The following is an 18034-nucleotide window of genomic DNA, read 5'->3' on the forward strand; positions in this document are numbered from 1 at the left end:
TATTATATATATAAATTCTAAATTATAGACATCAGCTCAAAGAATTTGAGTGACCACAAGGGTCCTGAATACAATAAACATGTACAATATAATGTGATGTGATACATTAAAGAGAAAAGAAAGTTAATTGTTTAAGGCAAATATAAGTGGATTAATTGAAATACAGATGATAATGTAATATTTGAAGAGAATCCTTGATAATATTTATAAGGACAGACATTACATAATCAAAAAGAACGTGAAGTTCCTTAAGATAATTCCATGTGAATTTGGAAATAGAACCTCTACTGCCAAACAGCAAACCAATGACAGACCATTGTTTAAGAGGGACGTTGTACTTTTGAGAAAGATAAGGCAGACAAGGTTCATATATGGACTTCTTCTCAATATCAACTTTGGTGGCCTGATTTAGGATTCTTTCGAAACGGATAGTAGGGTCAAGAACAAGAGCCCGTTTTAAGTGTCCGTTAATAGCAATAATGTCTGCCCATCTGGTACTTCCTCATGAATCTCCCAATTTAAAGTTTTTAACGATGTCGCCAAAGCATGTCGTACACGATGATGTCTAGCATTGATCAGCAGCTCGCCTTTAGGGCAGTGTCAAAGTGTTTCAAGCTCACTACAGTCTGGATGACAGCAGCGGGTTGTGCTTAGAATTCTGCCCGGTATTGCGCGAACCGCCAAAATATTGCTTGACATTTTTAAAGCATTGGTCCATTCTGAGGAAGATAGGCCCTTTCGATTGCTTACTTCATTTTATTCACAATGAATGCCTTAACAAAATAAAATTAATCTCTATCATTTCAATACATGAATGAGTAATATTTTTTCTGACTTTTTTCTTGATGAACTAAATATTTTCGTTTTCTTTTTTGCATAAAAGTATATAAAATAAGAACTAGTATAGATATAACAATGATAGAGGTCAATTTTGTTCTTTTCTATGCTTGCAAAATTTCATTAAGTTATATAAAAAATTGTACGAGTTATCAGGAAAATGGTTTAAAAAAATGCAAGTTACGGGAAATGAGCAACAACTTACCAAAGATGTGTATTGCTGAATGACACATGGCCTCACGTTTTAAGCCATAAGTCGAGGAATATTGGTTCTAGTTTAAAAAAATGTTTCACTAAACTAAAGAGGAAAATTCGTTTAATGAAACAAAGAAATAAAAAAATAAAATATTTTTTTTTTTTTGGCCCTCAATAGTGTACATGACCCCTTAAAATACTTCTTAATGTATGCATGAACCGTTTTCAGTATGATTTTTATGATCCGCCATTTTAAGGGAGCTGTGATCATTTTAAAATCACTATGCATGAACCATTTAAATCCTCTTGGTAGTAGAAAATTGGAGTTGTCTCAAAACGACATTTTCACGTATTCAAATTGCTCCAAAATAAACATTTTTTATCTCATTGGTCTGAAATTTTGCATGAATATAGGTAATAAGATGGATTCGTCTGAGATTTTGCATGACTGTAGCTAATAAGATGGTTAAGAAAGCACGGAGAGTTCCTATGTAGATCAGTCCCAGGTAGTAACGTCCTGTCAGCTTAATGACGGTAGTACAGAGTGGCTGTCCTGAGGAAGCTAAGCAGTAAGGCTGGGACCAATCTGCATAGGGAAGAGCGCACAGACCTGTCTATGCTGATGCATGATTTCTCGCTACCCGGCAATAGATTTTGTTGGTAGAGGTTGGAGTGAGACCAGTCTGCATAGCAACTCTATATAGTTGCCATTTTGTGATAAATAAATTGTAGTTTTGTTAATGACCATTAATGTGCTATGAGATTAAAGACAAATTAAAAAAGCAATGAATTACAAATTTTTTAAATCTGCTGTTACATTCAAGAACTGAAAATCTGCACTCAAAAATGAAAAGTAAGGCTTGACCATACTGAAATTTTGTAATTTTTGGCGCACTTTGAATATGCGACTGGGGGGGGGGGGGGAACTAAACCACCAATTTACTTCAAATTTGACACAGAACTTTATTTGCTATTTGTACACATGCTATTTAAAAATAATTGAGATCACTTGAAAATTGTAGAATTTGGAAGACTCTCTAATGTCCCCTTAAAGAGTGTAGTAGATGAGCAAAGTGAAGCCTTCATTAATGTAGGACTTTTGCGGTCTTAAAATGTCAAGAAACAAATGAAAAATCCTTAGGTAGTCTAATATGTGTAATCTAATGTGCCACATGGTATTAACATTACTCCTTTTCTGAATAACCTTTGTAGTTCAAGATGAGAATTAAATGAGCTTTCTCTGTGAGTGCTCTTATCAAAAATATTTCATAATAAAGATGTAAGAATATTTTAGTTTAAAAATATTTGCTGTGCTTGTTCAAAATGGACAAAAAGTTAGGACCCTCTTATCAATTAATTACCAACATGAACAGAAATAAGGGAAATATGGAGTTTAATGTTAGATATAGTTTTCAGGAAAACAAAAGTTTCGGTAGTTAAAATTCATTAATACGGTGTTTTAATGATCATTTAAATTTTCTGTATTGCTCTTAAATAGGCCTGCATAGTGTCCGATTAAAACCTTATTTGCAAAGTGCCACATTAACTACCTGCACTGCATCACTGGCTTCCATCATACTGCCCTCAAGGTAGTTTCAAAAGAATCTCTTTGAGAATTATTATTATTATTATTATTATTATTATTATTATTATTACCACTAAATATTTGCTACTACATTAAAAATAAAATTAAAATACATAGCTTTGTTTAGAAGCACTCACCAAACTAGGTGATATTTAAAAATCGACTCTTGCCATCCATATATTGTTTACATTTACGAAGGAAATTCCTTGTTACCTAGTTGCAATTTCTCTCTTGTGAAGTGAATTTCTTAGTGTGTGTTTCCTGCAACTGTTCGAGAATATGATTTTCCTGTTCACTTTGTCCTTAATTCTCCCCCAAAGATGAAAGCTACAAGTTGTTATATATGAGCTTCGAGAAAACAGATTTTTGCCTCTTAATCTGTTATTGAAGACATTTCCTACTTCATAGGTGTGTTACCAGTTTGTTATATGCTACACACAATAGACAGGAAACTCTAAATGGTATAACAGTTCATGTAGAACGTTTTTAAATAAATCTGTGTAGGCTTATCTTATTTTTACTTTTAAAGTAATAACAATTAATGGTAATGATGAATGTCCAAGAGATTCAGTTCTGACTACCTTGTGGGTGACATGATGGAAGCCAATAGTGCCATTAAAAGTAGCCTACCATTTAGCAATAAGGCTTTAAATCAGGTGCATTATTTTGGAACAGATCCCCTGAGTTTGCCCTGTGGTAGCACATCTGTCTCCAGACTAGCTGGCCCAGGTTCGATTCCCGGCAGGGTCAGAAATTTTCATGCAAAATCTTTACCTCAGGACTAGGAGAGGTGGCAGTGCACAACTTCTAATCACTAGATTGTGCACCAATCCCAAATCTCACCGCAGTGCATATGAAGAAAAGACACATGTCACTGTTGATAGTGATTCATCTGTTGACAGGGACGTTAAGCCTGGCGGCCCTCTTGATGCTATTCAACAGGAGTAGACTATGTGCTGGGACTGGGTTTCCCCTTCACCCTTCCTCATCTTCATTATCATCCTCACCCATTCCCTACGTTACATTTAAACGAACACTTACACATACACTCACCCTAGTACACAATATAACTTTTCATAGATACACATCATGCATAGCGTGGCCCTATGAAGATGTGTGCAACTTGAAAATGGATCACAGTCCTGCCATCTATCAGAAATATGCAGAACCCAAATCACGCAAGTGAAGTGGGTAGGCATTAGATACACATATTTTGGAACAGAGGGGAAATTAAATCTGTAATGTCTATACTATTTATTTTGTTATACATACTCCTGTACCAGTATGCAATATAATTTGCAGTCACTGACATCAGAAATTTTTATGTTTCACAGATTCGATTCTTGTCACTTGATGTCTTCAATGAATGTATTCTGAATTAACAAAATGGACACAGAAGAAGGTATGTTACCAAGTGAAATTACCAGTATAATGATAGCACAGTCTAGTATATACAGTCGCGAAGCTCAATATGTAGTAAATATGCAAACATTAGATAGTTGCTTACCACTAGGATCGCTAATATCGCCTCATTACAGGCAATGCAAAATAGTACCGTCACAGTCTATTGTTTCTAGCACCCTCAAAACTCAAGCTTCGTGACTCTATATAGTAGACTGTGATGATGGTGAACCCATTACCATATACTTCGTAAAGAAAAATAGCAGGTGTTAACAGAAAATTTATATTGGTGTCTTAATCTCAGTATGATATATTTGATTAGCTTCTGTGCAGAGAGTAAATGTGATGTTGAAATTTATTATTTCCTGAACTTGATATTTCAAAAGATTCAAGAAGAGAGTCATGAACTTTGGATAACATAAAGATTTTAATAGTTAATTTATAAAACTTGTAATTGAAACAGTAGGCCTGTGCATTTATTTATTTTTTACCAACTTATTTATCAATTTTTACTGACTTATTTATCATTTATACAGTTAAGTAAAACAGACGTTCTTATTGTTAGGGATAATTCTAATTGTAATCACTAAAAGCAATTTTAGTTAATAAAATGACACAAGTTTTTATGAACAGTTGTGAATTTTCATTTAATATTTTTTGTCCCCTCAGAAATTCTATATGAAACGTATCTTCTTTTACAGATGATAAATCCTGTATAATTGAAAGACTCGACAGTTGTGAAGCTTCTAATCCTCAGTCAAGTGATTCGGGCGAAGAACCTGATTGTACTGTTAATGAGTACTCGACAAGAAATTATTTTACATCTTCAGGCATATTTAATTGTTTTCGTTCAGGAGATAAATCGCTTTCTAAGTCTGTTGATAAAATTGACAATTCTGGTGAAGATGATGAATTGACAACTCTTGGTGATATTGATGCATCTGTTGCTCATACTGAGTTGGCTGTTGCCTCTGCGAACAATACTCAATGTGAAGATGCGTTTGGAATTAATTATAATACACATATTGGAGAACCTAACAGGAAGAACGACAGTAAAAAGGATGCTGAAGACTGTTCTGTTGTATCCAAATTAGAAACAAGTGACAAAATAACTGAATGTGACTTGCCCAATAACGAACATAGTGAAATTTCTCATATGGCTTGTGGCAAAGATTCATTTGCTGAAACTGTGAAGGAAGAAATTAAAGAATGTGAAATGAATGAGGATATGAAGAGTGATATTGCTTGTTCTGCAGTGTCACGATCCATGGATGAGCAGACTGCAGATAGTTACAATCAGTGTCAGCCAAATAAAGTGGGTGGTGAACATGGACATATTGTAAATTCTAAAACGTTTAATTCCACAGCAATAGGTGATACAAATAAATCAACACAAACTGTAGAGATCTCAGATACATCACAATGCTCACTTACTTTTGACCAGTGCCTCAAAATAAAGAAAACACGTTCATTTAATGATAAAACTGAATGTGATGAGAATATTACAGCAACAGGAGACAGTGTCATGAATCAGAGCATAGAAAAAGGCATGGATTTCCATAGTGAAACAACTACTTCTGAGAATCGATATCAGAAGCCTAAAACAGAGGATTTAAACAGCAGCAGTTTAAAGATGATGCCTAAAACGTATTTTACTACAGCCACAGATGCAACAAACACACATGAAAGTCACACAGGAGTCACATTTACTTCAGAATGCGCTGCAAAAAAGGAAACCAAAGACACCTCAACTTTAATAGGCCTTGGGTTTTCAAATGGAATATTAACATCAGATGTGGGTCAGAAACAATTGCACTGTGGTCTAGCTACAAGCACACCAGAATCTGTAACACCAAGTACATCATTTACTAATAACACAAATAGTATAATGTATGAAGGAGCTACTGGATTATTTGGGACAGTCTCAGATCAAGACTTAACCAAACTGAGACAATTGTCACTGCAACCAATGAAACCACCCGAACTCAGTTCTTATAAACCAGTGCCTTTATTTTCTGAATCATTCACTTCATCATCAACAGTACCATCTCTACCATTGCTGTTACCCCCAGTGTCGTCCTTCCAGCTAGAGCCGAACTATTCATCTAACAGTTCAGTTGGTGACTCTCAAAATCTTCATTTATCTCCAAAATTTGCAAATGCAAACAATTCTTTACAAAATAGTGCTGAGAAAACAAAAGTTAGCTTCAGTTTCCCATTAAAATCAACGCAAAATACAGGATTTGGTGAAAGTAGTGTATTTTCAAACATGCCAGCTTCCAAAAACACGCCTGCTGTAAATGTACCTTTAAAATATGCTACAGGTGATTCTGAAATTAATAACATTAGTGACTCATCTACAGATAAACCATCATTTAATTTCTGCCCTGGTAATCCATCATTTCCTCCACCAATTTTTGGGAAGCATTTAGACACTGGCAATGCTGGTCCTGTTACAGCTACTCCAGGATTTGCATTTCGATTTGCAACACCCTTCAAAGTAGTAAATTCTTCTGTTGATATAAATACAAATACTGCAACAGGAAATATTCCAAAGTTGGATGTTAAGTGTCCAAAATCAGATAATATTGTGGGTACTTTTGGACAGAACATATTTTTTTCTGGTGTCACAAAACAGCCTGAATCTTCATCTTTCAATTTTGGAAAAATTGGTTTAAACATAACTACAGCAGAAACCAACAACTTCAGTAGTTCACCTACTTTTTCTTTTGGTTCCATTGCAAGAGCATCTGAAGAAAACTCGGAAAGTTCTAAATCTGGTGATCTATTTGGTTCAAAACCACTACCTCAATCTGATTGTAAATCCAAAGAAACAAATAGAATGCTGTTTAATAGTTTTGGCATGAAGGATAAGGATGTGCCACAATTTACATGGAATAGTCCCAAGGAAAAGACAACATTACCAGTGCCAGTGACTGCGTCATTAAGCACACTGTTTTCATTTGGATCTGTTCAAGGGCAGAATACTAGTAATAGTTTTAGTGCCTTAAATTCAAGTCCATCTTCAAAGCCCTTTCCGTCTACACCGTCAAATAGTTTCAGTAGTGGTTCAGTTTTCAACAGATTCAGTATTGGAGTATCATCACCAGCTACTTCAAGCACTGTTATGTTCAACTTCAAGGCCTCAGACAAGAAATTAAAACAGAAATCTTCAAGAGTAGTCACACCAGCACAGCTTAAATTACGTAAGTTTATAAAATGATGACTTTTAACTTGTGGTAATTTTAAGTAATTATTGTTACTATAGTCATAGTCTCTGTGAATTTTATGTCTTTTTTTTTTTTTTTTTCTTTTTCCTCACGAGTCTGAAGCTGATTTTTGAAATCTTAACATTGAAAATTCAAAATACTGTATATAGAAAGATTTATAGTCTTTCAGAGATCATGTTATAAGTATCTAAAAGTAATGTCAAAGTGGAAGCTTGGAAATTAACGACATTTTCATGTACTTTTCCTTGAGCTAGAGGCATTGTGTAATGGAGAGGAGATGACCAAACGAGAATATAAGGTTGGCTTATATTTTTCTTTATTTGTTAATAGAAATCTCGTAGTAGTCTGTCTCCCAGAAACTTGGATTAGCTCCATTCTCTTTGTTTCCAAATATAGTTTAGATGCTGAGTCCAGATGAAGTATAGTTAAGGAGGAACATTTGTCTAGATATGTTGTTATTAAGAAATTTTCATTATTGCTTAGGTCACATTTTGAGAATGGATATACAGATATACCTAGATGGACTGTCAGGCAACAGTGCCTTGTTAGGATGCTGACCATAGCTATTACTATATGTCTGAGTGAATCTAGAACTGAGGAATTGTTATTGAAGACAGATCATTACTTGTTATCAGTACTTTCAAAATTTTTTTCTTCTATTTTTTTTTTTTTTTTTTTAAGTACCGGTAGGTTATTTTACACACTTTATCAACATCTTAGGTTATTTAGCATCTGAATGAGGTGAAGGTGATAATACCGGTGAAATGAGTCCGGGGTCCAGCACCGATAGTTACCCAGCATTTGCTCATATTGGGTTGAGGGAAAACCCCGGAAAAAACCTCAACCAGGTACCTTGCCCCGACTGGGAATCAAACCTGGGTCACCTGGTTTTGCGGCCAGACGTGCTAACCGTTATTCCACAGGTGTGGACTCTTCTATTTCTTTTCTAATATGTAGTCTATACAAGTGTACCAAAACATGTGGGAATTGATAGAGGACCTGAAAACAAGCGGAAAAGTTCATATAAACTTATGGTCGATTTCGCTTAATTTTTTAGTTACAGTCATTGTTTGTGGTGTACATAATATCTGTGATGATTAACAAGCCACATGTAATTTTCTTCTGTATTCAAGTTGTTGTTGATTTGTTTTGTATCCAAAGCCACCTATGTCAGTTGCCGTAACAAAAGAAAACGCAAGGCATATGCTAGAACTTTTGTTGATAACTGTGAAAATTTGTTATTTTGAGTGTAATAATCCAAGATCTGTGGTCTTTCCTGCAAGGTCGACAAATCTATTACAGAGCAATGAGTCGAACTCGGTTCTTTGAATTAACAAGAATTCTTAGATTTGACAAGAACACAAGGGAAATACCTGTCAGAAATACAAGTTTGCACCACTGAGGGAATTATTTCAAGGACTCAATGAGCTCTTTTCAAAGTATTATGTGTCTAGTCCTCATAATTATACGTGATATGAATACTGAGTCTTGTATGAAATGTTTCTTGAATTATAGCAAATAAATAACATTTAAACTCTTAACTAATGGATATAAAAACAAAATAGCATGATTTGAAAATATAAAATGAATATTTTACATGTGGGCCTGAGAGGGCCCCCCCCCCCCCATTGGTAATGCATGTTCCAGATTATGGGTTGATATTGCTAGGGTTAATCTATGATATCCCCTTGTCCCAGGAATTGCATATGATTCTTTGAATCTGTGCTGTAGTGCATTACTGTGGCTTCAGATAGAACATAAAAAAAAAATTGGATGCTCATTGTGTGTTCCTATGCAAATTTTTAAATTTGCAACTGGACATTGTATGGCATTAGCTGCAAGTTGTTTGACTGTTCCACAAATAATTCCATCATTTGCACTCCTGCCATGGAACTTGATGCAAAGAAATGCCATTTAGCCTCTGTACTATGAAAGTCTCTTTTCATGGATCAGTATACGTGTGAAATTCCTATTATTTTTGTACAGTACGATCAGCTATGCTTTCCCTCACAGTGCAGGATTTTTCCTATGAGCGAGCCCCCATTCATTTGCTGCATACTTGAGGGAGTAGTAAGCCTACTTGCTTACTTGTTGACCTTGCTGAATGTCACAACGCAGCTGTGTTCGTTTCTTAATTTGACAGTATACATAAAGTGTATTATGCCTCGTGAGTTTACAATGGCACAGCATGTCTTTATTTACGATTAATATTTGTTAACGCAGCTCGTGAGTTTCGTAGATGGTTTCAAGAAAGATTCCTGGGTGTATACACTTCAGATCGTAAAACAGTCCGTAATCTTTATCATAAATTTCAGGAAACTGGAAGTGTCCAGCCTTAAAAAAAAAAAAAAAACAGTATAGGGTTCTCACTGAAGAAAGATTACATGACATTCATAATCATTTAGAAAATTCTCCTAGAAAATCTCTTCGTTGCCTTGCACAAGTGGGGCTTTCATATGAGTCTGTGCAAAAGGCTACTAAATTATTGCACTTCAAACAGTATAAAATAACTGTGCCACATGCTCTTCAGCCAGGTGACCCAATACTTAAGTGCACATTTTGTGAGTGGATTCTGGAAAATGTGATTAATAATTTCCTGAAGAGATGCGAAAAAAATGTGTGGAGAATGAAGGCAGGCAGTTTCAACACCTTATTAATTTGATAAATTGGTAAGTAATGAGCCTCTTAAATTTGTGTATTGTTATATGGTTAGTTTATTTGATTGTTTTACTGGTTAATGAATGACGCACTCGTCCATAGGCAAAACACTCCAGCGGAAAGCAAAACTGATAGCACTATTAGCAGAACCATCAGAAAAATAAACTATCTTTTGTAGATCAGGATGCTTACCCCTAGGATACTCAGACCTACAATTTGTTGAAAGTAATGGACAGTTACAGTGCTTGTTCCATATTACTAATGATACACATAGATATGGGATGACTGTATTCAATGTAAACCACGAAAGGGTGCAATGTAGAGTGATCATTAACCTAAAGAAAATCTTGAACAGCATGTTGGGCAAGGCCCTCAGAAAAATCGCTTAAAAACTCGATTGTTGGTTGGCAATGTAATGGTGATTACAGAGATGACAGGGTTTGTCAACTGATTTTTCAATAAATTCGTCACATGTCCACATATATCACAAACATAGATCTTTGTACACTGTCTTATCTCTTATATTCCTCCAATGTTTTTACCATCACCTTCACAGCTTCAATCCGTAGACAATTAACGAAGTCCCTATCATGTAGTCTTCAGAGTTGTCATTAGTCACCACACATCATCATTTGAAGTAATTGTTTTGCATTGTGCAAAGATTGGAATTGTGATAAGATCAACTTCTCAGATTACTGCTAGTAATTTTTTTTATATAGGAATGATAATACAATGTAATGTACAGTATATTACTATGAGAAGTATCCTTGACTGCTACTCTGGCTGCTGTTACTATAATTTTGAACTTTGGAACCATTATTGTATAGCATATACAAAAGTTATACAGTTATTTTGCTGTTATTTGGTATTAGAATTTTTCTTGAAATTGAAAAAGATTGTAATTCTTAAAAACTTTATAAACAAATGAACTAGTCAGAGTTGGAAAACGGAATTTACGACACAAACTACTAAAACTATACTAAATAGGAAATTATATGAAATCTGAAACCTCTCCCAGACATTGTCAAATATTGTCGTGAAAACTTGAAAAAAAAAAAAAAAAGATCAAAATTAAGACCAGAATATTTATTTTCTTTATTCATTATTTTGTAAACTGATATATGCCATTGATAGAAGCATATGAGAGGTAACTGTCATGAAAAGAACAAGTCCTATCTTAAATCTATCCTGTTGAAAAAAAATATTATAAAATACCAAATTTCAGCATTTTCGTTGCATTATGTAACACATCTATGAGCAATCCTTGAAGTTTTGGGACATAACTATTTGCCTAGTTCGTAGTGTAGAAAAAGCTCTTTCAAATAATATATGAGTAAAATATTTATCATTAGCCATTTGCCTTTAATAAGAGCTATTCAACATCACATTTTTATATTCCACTGCTAATTTTCAAAGCTTTGGACAGCGCTGGCATGCAAACTATTTGCATTTCACAATTTTACATTCAGAATTATGCATGTCATATTAAGACCTCTTCATGAAAAAAAAAAATGTTAATTTTGATGATAGTCATGCAACACTTTCTTTTTCTTTTTTCAAATTTGTTGAGTTCGCATGGAATGACCCATGTGATACATGGTCTACAGATTTGCAAATGAGAAATTGTTAACAAATGTTCATGAGAAGGCTGCATGTTTATTCAACTTCATGTGGTTGCATATAGCGGAAATATCTACTCTCATCGAATTATTACCATACAGCAGATTTTGGGTCCCCATACTGAATGTTAGGTGTACGTCATTTGCAGGGAAGTCATAGAACTCATTGCTATACTCCCTCCATATGCCAGTCGACCTGGTTGGCGAGTTGGTATAGCGCTGGCCTTCTATGCCCAAGGTTGCGGGTTCGATCCCAGGCCAGGTCGATGGCATTTAAGTGTGCTTTCATGTCAGTAGATTTACTGGCATGTAAAAGAACTCCTGTGGGACAAAATTCCGGCACATCCGGCGGCGCTGATATAACCTCTGCAGTTGCGAGCGCCGTTAAATAAAACATAACATTTAACATTTCCATACGCCAAGGGATGCGATGTCTTGTTGCTGTGTAGGGACCAAAAATCCACTGTCTGATCATTACAAAAAGGTTTACAATGGGCCTTGAATACATCCTGCTTGTCAGGTCCACCCAGGACTTGAAGTCATTTTCATTTTCTGGACAAATTTTATATTTATGTTTTCAATGTTCATTCATATTTCTCAGCATAACCACACTGTATGGATTTCTTTTTTGGTGTTGCATTCCATTTATTATCTTCTTCACTAGATTCTATAGCAGAGATTAAATCTAATCAATCAGGTTTTTAAGCCTCCTCAAATCCAGTGACACACTAGAGTCGGTATATAAAACTCTTGTTCGACCAGTTCTCACATATGAAAGCGAAGCCTGGACCATGAAAAAGACTGACGAAAGGAGACTTATAGCAGCCGAAATGCGATTTATGAGAACTGCTGGTTACTCCCTACTTGACCGTAAACGAAATGAGGACATTCTTAAAGAATTAAAAGTAGATTCAATTACTCAGTACCGGTAGCTATATAGAACAATACAGACTGAACTGGAAAGAACATGTTGCCAGGATGAACTCCAACTGCTTGCCAAAACTTACCTTATGCTATACTCAAGAGGCCGAAGGAACTTGGGAAGACCTAAAAAGTGCTGGATAGGAGACCATAACAGACCCCTAGGTCTAATATGTGAAATGGTTATGATGATGATATTAAATGAACTATTTACTGTGAACAACTGTCATGTGTATGCACAACATGATTATTACATTACTGCAATTGGTAAAATGTAATCTATTTCAATAATGAAAAATAATGAGAAAGATGTTTGTTAAAATAATGTGAATAACTTGGTCAATGTTGAACGGGAGTTTTCGGCTTTGTTTCAGGCAATTTTACAGGAAAAAACTGAACTGCAACAATATTAATGAAAGTCCTGAGAACCAACTGACAGTTGTTCCATTACATTAAATTGAACAGAGAGGTGCAGTGTGATTTCCTCTCTATAGGTTCCAAACTTTTTTCTATAAAACTGCCATTTACTTAAAGTTTGTTTTGAAATTTTGTATGCACGTACCTTCAAGAATGTAATACAGGATCTAACCCCTGCAATAGGTTTTGAACTCTTCCATTGACCTTTGATTGATTTTTGTTCTGCTACATTGCATCTCGCTAGTGTTGGCTCAAATGTCTAGGGATTAACAACATAGGCTACACAATTGAAGAGTGCGTGTTCCTTCTTCGTAAATACTGGAAAATGGGCTCATTTGAAGCATATCAAAGGACATTTTAGATTAAATTTGGTGTGAAACGTACAGATCGAGAAACAAAATTTGGGCTACTGCTTACTGATCATGCACAGTATGTTATACAACTGGAACTTGGAAAATTCAGGTGGCGCAAATTTTGTTTCTGGGTCTGTATCTTCAGTGTTGTATCCAGAAATTGGTAAGAAAGAGACAATGAGAAGCCTTGTATAGCATTTAGGAGGCCAGAAACTGTCTGAAGAGAGAATACAGGATGTAAAGGAGCGATTACTGGTATTACAATCAACATCATTGCAAAGACTTTCCCAAGAAACTAATCTCCCATATTTCACGTGTCAAAAGGTTGAAAAAAGCTCAAAGCTACTTGCTTACCGTGTGTCTTATATGTTCAAGAATTGCAACCGATGGACCATAAAAAATGTGTGCGGTTTTGTTATGGTTTCAAAATTTAAATTTATTGAAGGGTAAAGTGTACAGAAATAAACCCTGCATAATTGCATCTGTGAAAGAAGCTGTACGTCAAGAGATTGAAGCCATTACCGATGCCACTTTAAGAAATTTATTCCAGAATTTGGAGAGACGTGTACAAGAGTGCTTGCATGTGAAAGGGGACCATTTTCAGAATCGGATATGGGCAGATCCTGTTTTACATTATTGAAGGTATGTGCACATAAAATTTCAAGGTAAACTTTAAGTAAATGGCAGTTTTATGGACGAAAGTTTGGGGCCTGTAGCGAGGAAATCAGACTGTATAATAAACATTTTCATACTTTTATACTATTAAGCAAATTATGGTACATGATACAATGAGCCAAATTATGGTAAGCATACCATAATTATGGTAGATTGGTAACACTGCATTCGACTTAGTTTTCTATTATTGATTTATGAAGGAAAGAGATTAATAATCTAATCAATCCTTGCTATTTCATATCTTCCAAGCTACTAGCAGTGTTATTCAAGTATATATGAATTCTGTTGATGAAATTGATCAAAATGCACCAATGAAAATGGTATGTTCATTTTAAGATAATTACATCAGACATATCTCTTAAGTTTAACTTTTTACTTATTGTTGCTAAATTATATTGCTTATTTTATTGTAACTTGTGATATACTGCAATCCCTACATTAGCCATGGTCTTCAAAAATCAGACAAGAATTTAATTTCTAACATAAGGAGACACTTACTTACAAATGGCTTTTAGAAACCGAAGGTTCATTTCTGCCCTCACATAAGCCCGCCATTGGTTCCTATCCTGAGCAAGATTAATTTAGTCCCTACCATCATACCCCACCTCCCTCAAATCCATTTTAATATTATCCTACCATCTACATCTCGGCCTTCCCAAAGGTCTTTTTTCCTTCGGCCTCCCAACTAACACTCTATATGCATTTCTGGATTTGCCCATACATGCTACATGCCCTTCCACAAGGCAAAATCTATTACTCCCTTATGATATGATAGATGTAGATGAATGGGTATCCGAAATTAATTATGTGGGCGAAGAATAATTATGTAGTAAATTTTAATTGGATTCCTCATTCAGATTTTGATCGCATGTGACTATTCACTTAATGATTTGTTATCAATAAGGACTGGGTTTTAGGTACTAAGAGTTAATATTCCAACTAGCTATAGTTATAAACGAGCATTCAATGCTCCCATTGAGGTATAAATAATGACAGTGAATGTGTATAGTAAGTGGTAGCCAATTGTAGTGAATAGCACAAACTTCGTGTTTGCTATGTATTTTATTAAGTTTGTGCCATTTGCTACACTTTCCTACAGCTTCTGCTGATTTAGAGTTGTGAATGGCTTTAGTAGGTGGTACTCACTTTTCATATGCAAGTTCAACTGAAGGGTATCAACTCAAGTTAGTTGCAAATTAGCAAGTGTGCTTGACAAGTTGCATTCTCCAATCTTTATGATCTATCTCTCCTTTGTTAGATTTTTTATTGTTATGAAGAAGAACTCAAAACAATTCAAACTTATATTACATCCATTCGAGTATACAAGGTGTCATTTTTAACATTTAGTACCTAAACATTCTGTCACTGCTTATCAATACTGTTAAGATTTGATATAAGTAATATTAAAGCATGCTATGTTGATTTATTTAACTTGTTCTTTTTTTTACATAGGGATTCAAAAACCAACACCAAATAAATCAGAAATACCATTCAGAGTAGTCACAGAAGCAGATACATATGTGAAAAATGGAATAACATATTCAATAACTTCTCATCACCAACATATTACAGCAATGCCAGAATATTCCTCCTTATCATTTGAAGAGCTAAGACTTCAGTATGCTAAATATAATGTGAATCAACCAACAGGTTAGTTACTATTCAAAATTTCTTTACTGAACTCTATGGTTAACGAAATTTAATGGATTTATTCATTCATAATTTTTTGCCCAAGGGCAAACCCAGCATTCTTCATTCTTTCCTATTTTCATCCTTCCTCTTAGTTTCTGCATACTATCCGTGTATCTTAATGTTGTCTATCATCTGGTATCTTCTTCTGCCCTGAACTTTTCTCCTGTTCACCATTCCTTCCAGTACATCCTTCAGTAAGCAGTTTATTCTTAGTCAGTTTTCTTTTTCTCTTCATGATCAGTTTCAGCATTATTCTTTCTTCATCCACTTTTCTTAAGCACATCTTCATTTCTTATTTTGTCTGTCCATTTCACACGGTCCATTCTTCTGCATGTCCACATTTCAAATGCTTCTAGTCATTTCTTTTCACTTTGTCGTCTGCTCCTGATCACATGCCCATGTCTCTGCCCCATATAATAACACACTCCACATAAAGCACTTCACTAGTCTCTACCTTAATGCAGCTGAAAAAAACTTCCACGATTTTATACTCGTAATTCAAATTATGTAAATTGTGTATTGTACACTTTCATATGTCTGTTATGTATTCTGGATCCTTAGGGTCAGCTAAAATGGCAATCAGTTGTTCCTAATTTTAGAAAAAATATATGTTAATAGTTTCAATGGTTAACTATTTTTTTGTGGTATCGAATGATTTTGAGTCTTGTTTGCACTGAACTACTTATGTATACCAGTCATGCACAGAATGAATGATGTAGACATTTTGCCATCATTGCAAAATCAATGAGTATGTGACTTCCTGACTATAAAAATGGTCTATACAGAAATTAGGGTAATGGAATTAGGATTAGTAAATACTGTACATAGTGCCACTACTAATTTCATAGGGATTTCCTTCTCAAATAACCTGTCACTTTTTGGCTTTCCATTTATGTACCAATAATGTGAAGATAACCAACTTAAAATTATAAATGTTTAAAATTAATTTTTCTTATTCCACTCCATATGAATTTTCCCCAAGACAGTTCGCATTTTATTATGACTTTAACAGAGTTAGGAAATGTATCTGCTCTGGGCCTGAACAAATTTTGACGCTTACTAATTGAAATCTGGTCACCATCATCTTCGAAGTAGTTCCCTCTTGCATTGTTATAATGGTTCCAATGCTTCTTCCATGCCCCAGATCCTTTCTAGACATCTCGTGTTTTGTAGGCAGAGTGAGGAGGAGCATTGTTGTCATACAGAAGCCAGTTTCTGTCATGTCATCGAAGTTGCAGTCTTTTACAATGAACGTCCTCTTAAAAAACATCACAATAGAAATTGACATTAACCATCTGGTTAGGAGGAACAAATTCCTGGTGCACAATTTCCTTCGTGTCGAAAAAGACAATCAACATGCTTTTGTTTGGTTTCTGCTTGCCTTGCTTTCTTCAGCTTTGGAGATTGTGGATCTTTCATTGGGACAGCTGCTGCTTAGTCTCTAGACTATAACCATAAACCCAAACCTCATTCCAGGTGATGATCCTTGACATGAATGTAGGGGTACAAACCTGACAGCGATGCGTCTCATGTTCAGTATTCCTGTCATGGTTGTCTGAACTGTACCAAATGAAATCCCACTGGTTCTGCAACTTCTTGAATCATATTTCGATTGTCATTCCGAATTTGTCGTGTGATTTCTTGGACATTTTCAGAGGTTGTGCTTGTGCAGTGTCATCCAGACTTCTCCTCGTCCTCCAACAATGTTCAGCCATTTTTCAATCATAAGTGCCATTTAAAATACTGAGTTTGACCAAAGCCGTCACTGCCATAGACCTCCCGAAGCATCTGAAGTGTGTCTGTGGCAGACTTTCGAAGTTTAACACAAAACTTGATGTTCGTCCCTGTTCCAATTTCGAATCCATTTCGAAATCGCCAGATCAGTTTAACAGTACATTACAAAATTATATGCAGAGAGCATTACAGCCTTCTCAGCTTAATGCAATTTTACAGACTGGTATAATGACCTCTGCTGCTGCAAATGTGTGCTAGACATAAATAGTGAATGGGAGGTACAGTCTGGATACATTTTGATGGCATGTCGTACCATTTGCTGTAAGATTTAAGTGTGTGTAATGAATGGAATGAAATAAACCAAAAATAACAAATTTCCCTAATAATAATAACAATAAAGTATTGAAACAGAATGTGCTATTAAGGGAAGAAGTAAAGAAATGTTTTTTTTAACTACAGACAATAAATTAACAATTAACTGGTATATTGTATATAGGCACTTGGAATATCCCTTAAATATTGCTTGGTTGCCAGTGCTCGGCTTCTTGGAGAATTTCATTTACCCTCTTGTATCCCAGTAGCATAATGCATCATTTCATTTAAATGTTGTTACTTATCCTTCCACATGTGAGTAATGCCAAGGATGTATTAACTTTCTATAGTTACGCATATATTTTTGTATGAATGTGAGTGTGATTGTGAGTGTGCCGGGTTAAT

The 18034-nt window shown here is 35.1% G+C and overlaps 1 protein-coding gene across 6 annotated transcripts in view; it reads left to right on the forward strand.

The window, feature by feature from the left end:
- The window catches only part of LOC138705915 (serine-rich adhesin for platelets-like), a 50805-nt gene that overhangs the window by 4651 nt on the left and 28120 nt on the right, over positions 1–18034 (forward strand). For all 6 annotated transcript variants that reach the window (XM_069834676.1, XM_069834679.1, XM_069834675.1 and 3 more), the window contains exons 2-4: positions 3952–4019; positions 4720–7224; positions 15344–15541. In XM_069834676.1, the coding sequence (XP_069690777.1) occupies positions 4004–4019; positions 4720–7224; positions 15344–15541 (2719 nt within the window). In that variant the 5' untranslated portion in view covers positions 3952–4003. The remainder of the gene's footprint in view (positions 1–3951; positions 4020–4719; positions 7225–15343; positions 15542–18034) is intronic.

This window comes from Periplaneta americana, chromosome 9 (genome assembly GCF_040183065.1).
Source record: "Periplaneta americana isolate PAMFEO1 chromosome 9, P.americana_PAMFEO1_priV1, whole genome shotgun sequence".
NCBI classification, from domain to species: Eukaryota; Metazoa; Arthropoda; class Insecta; order Blattodea; family Blattidae; genus Periplaneta; species Periplaneta americana.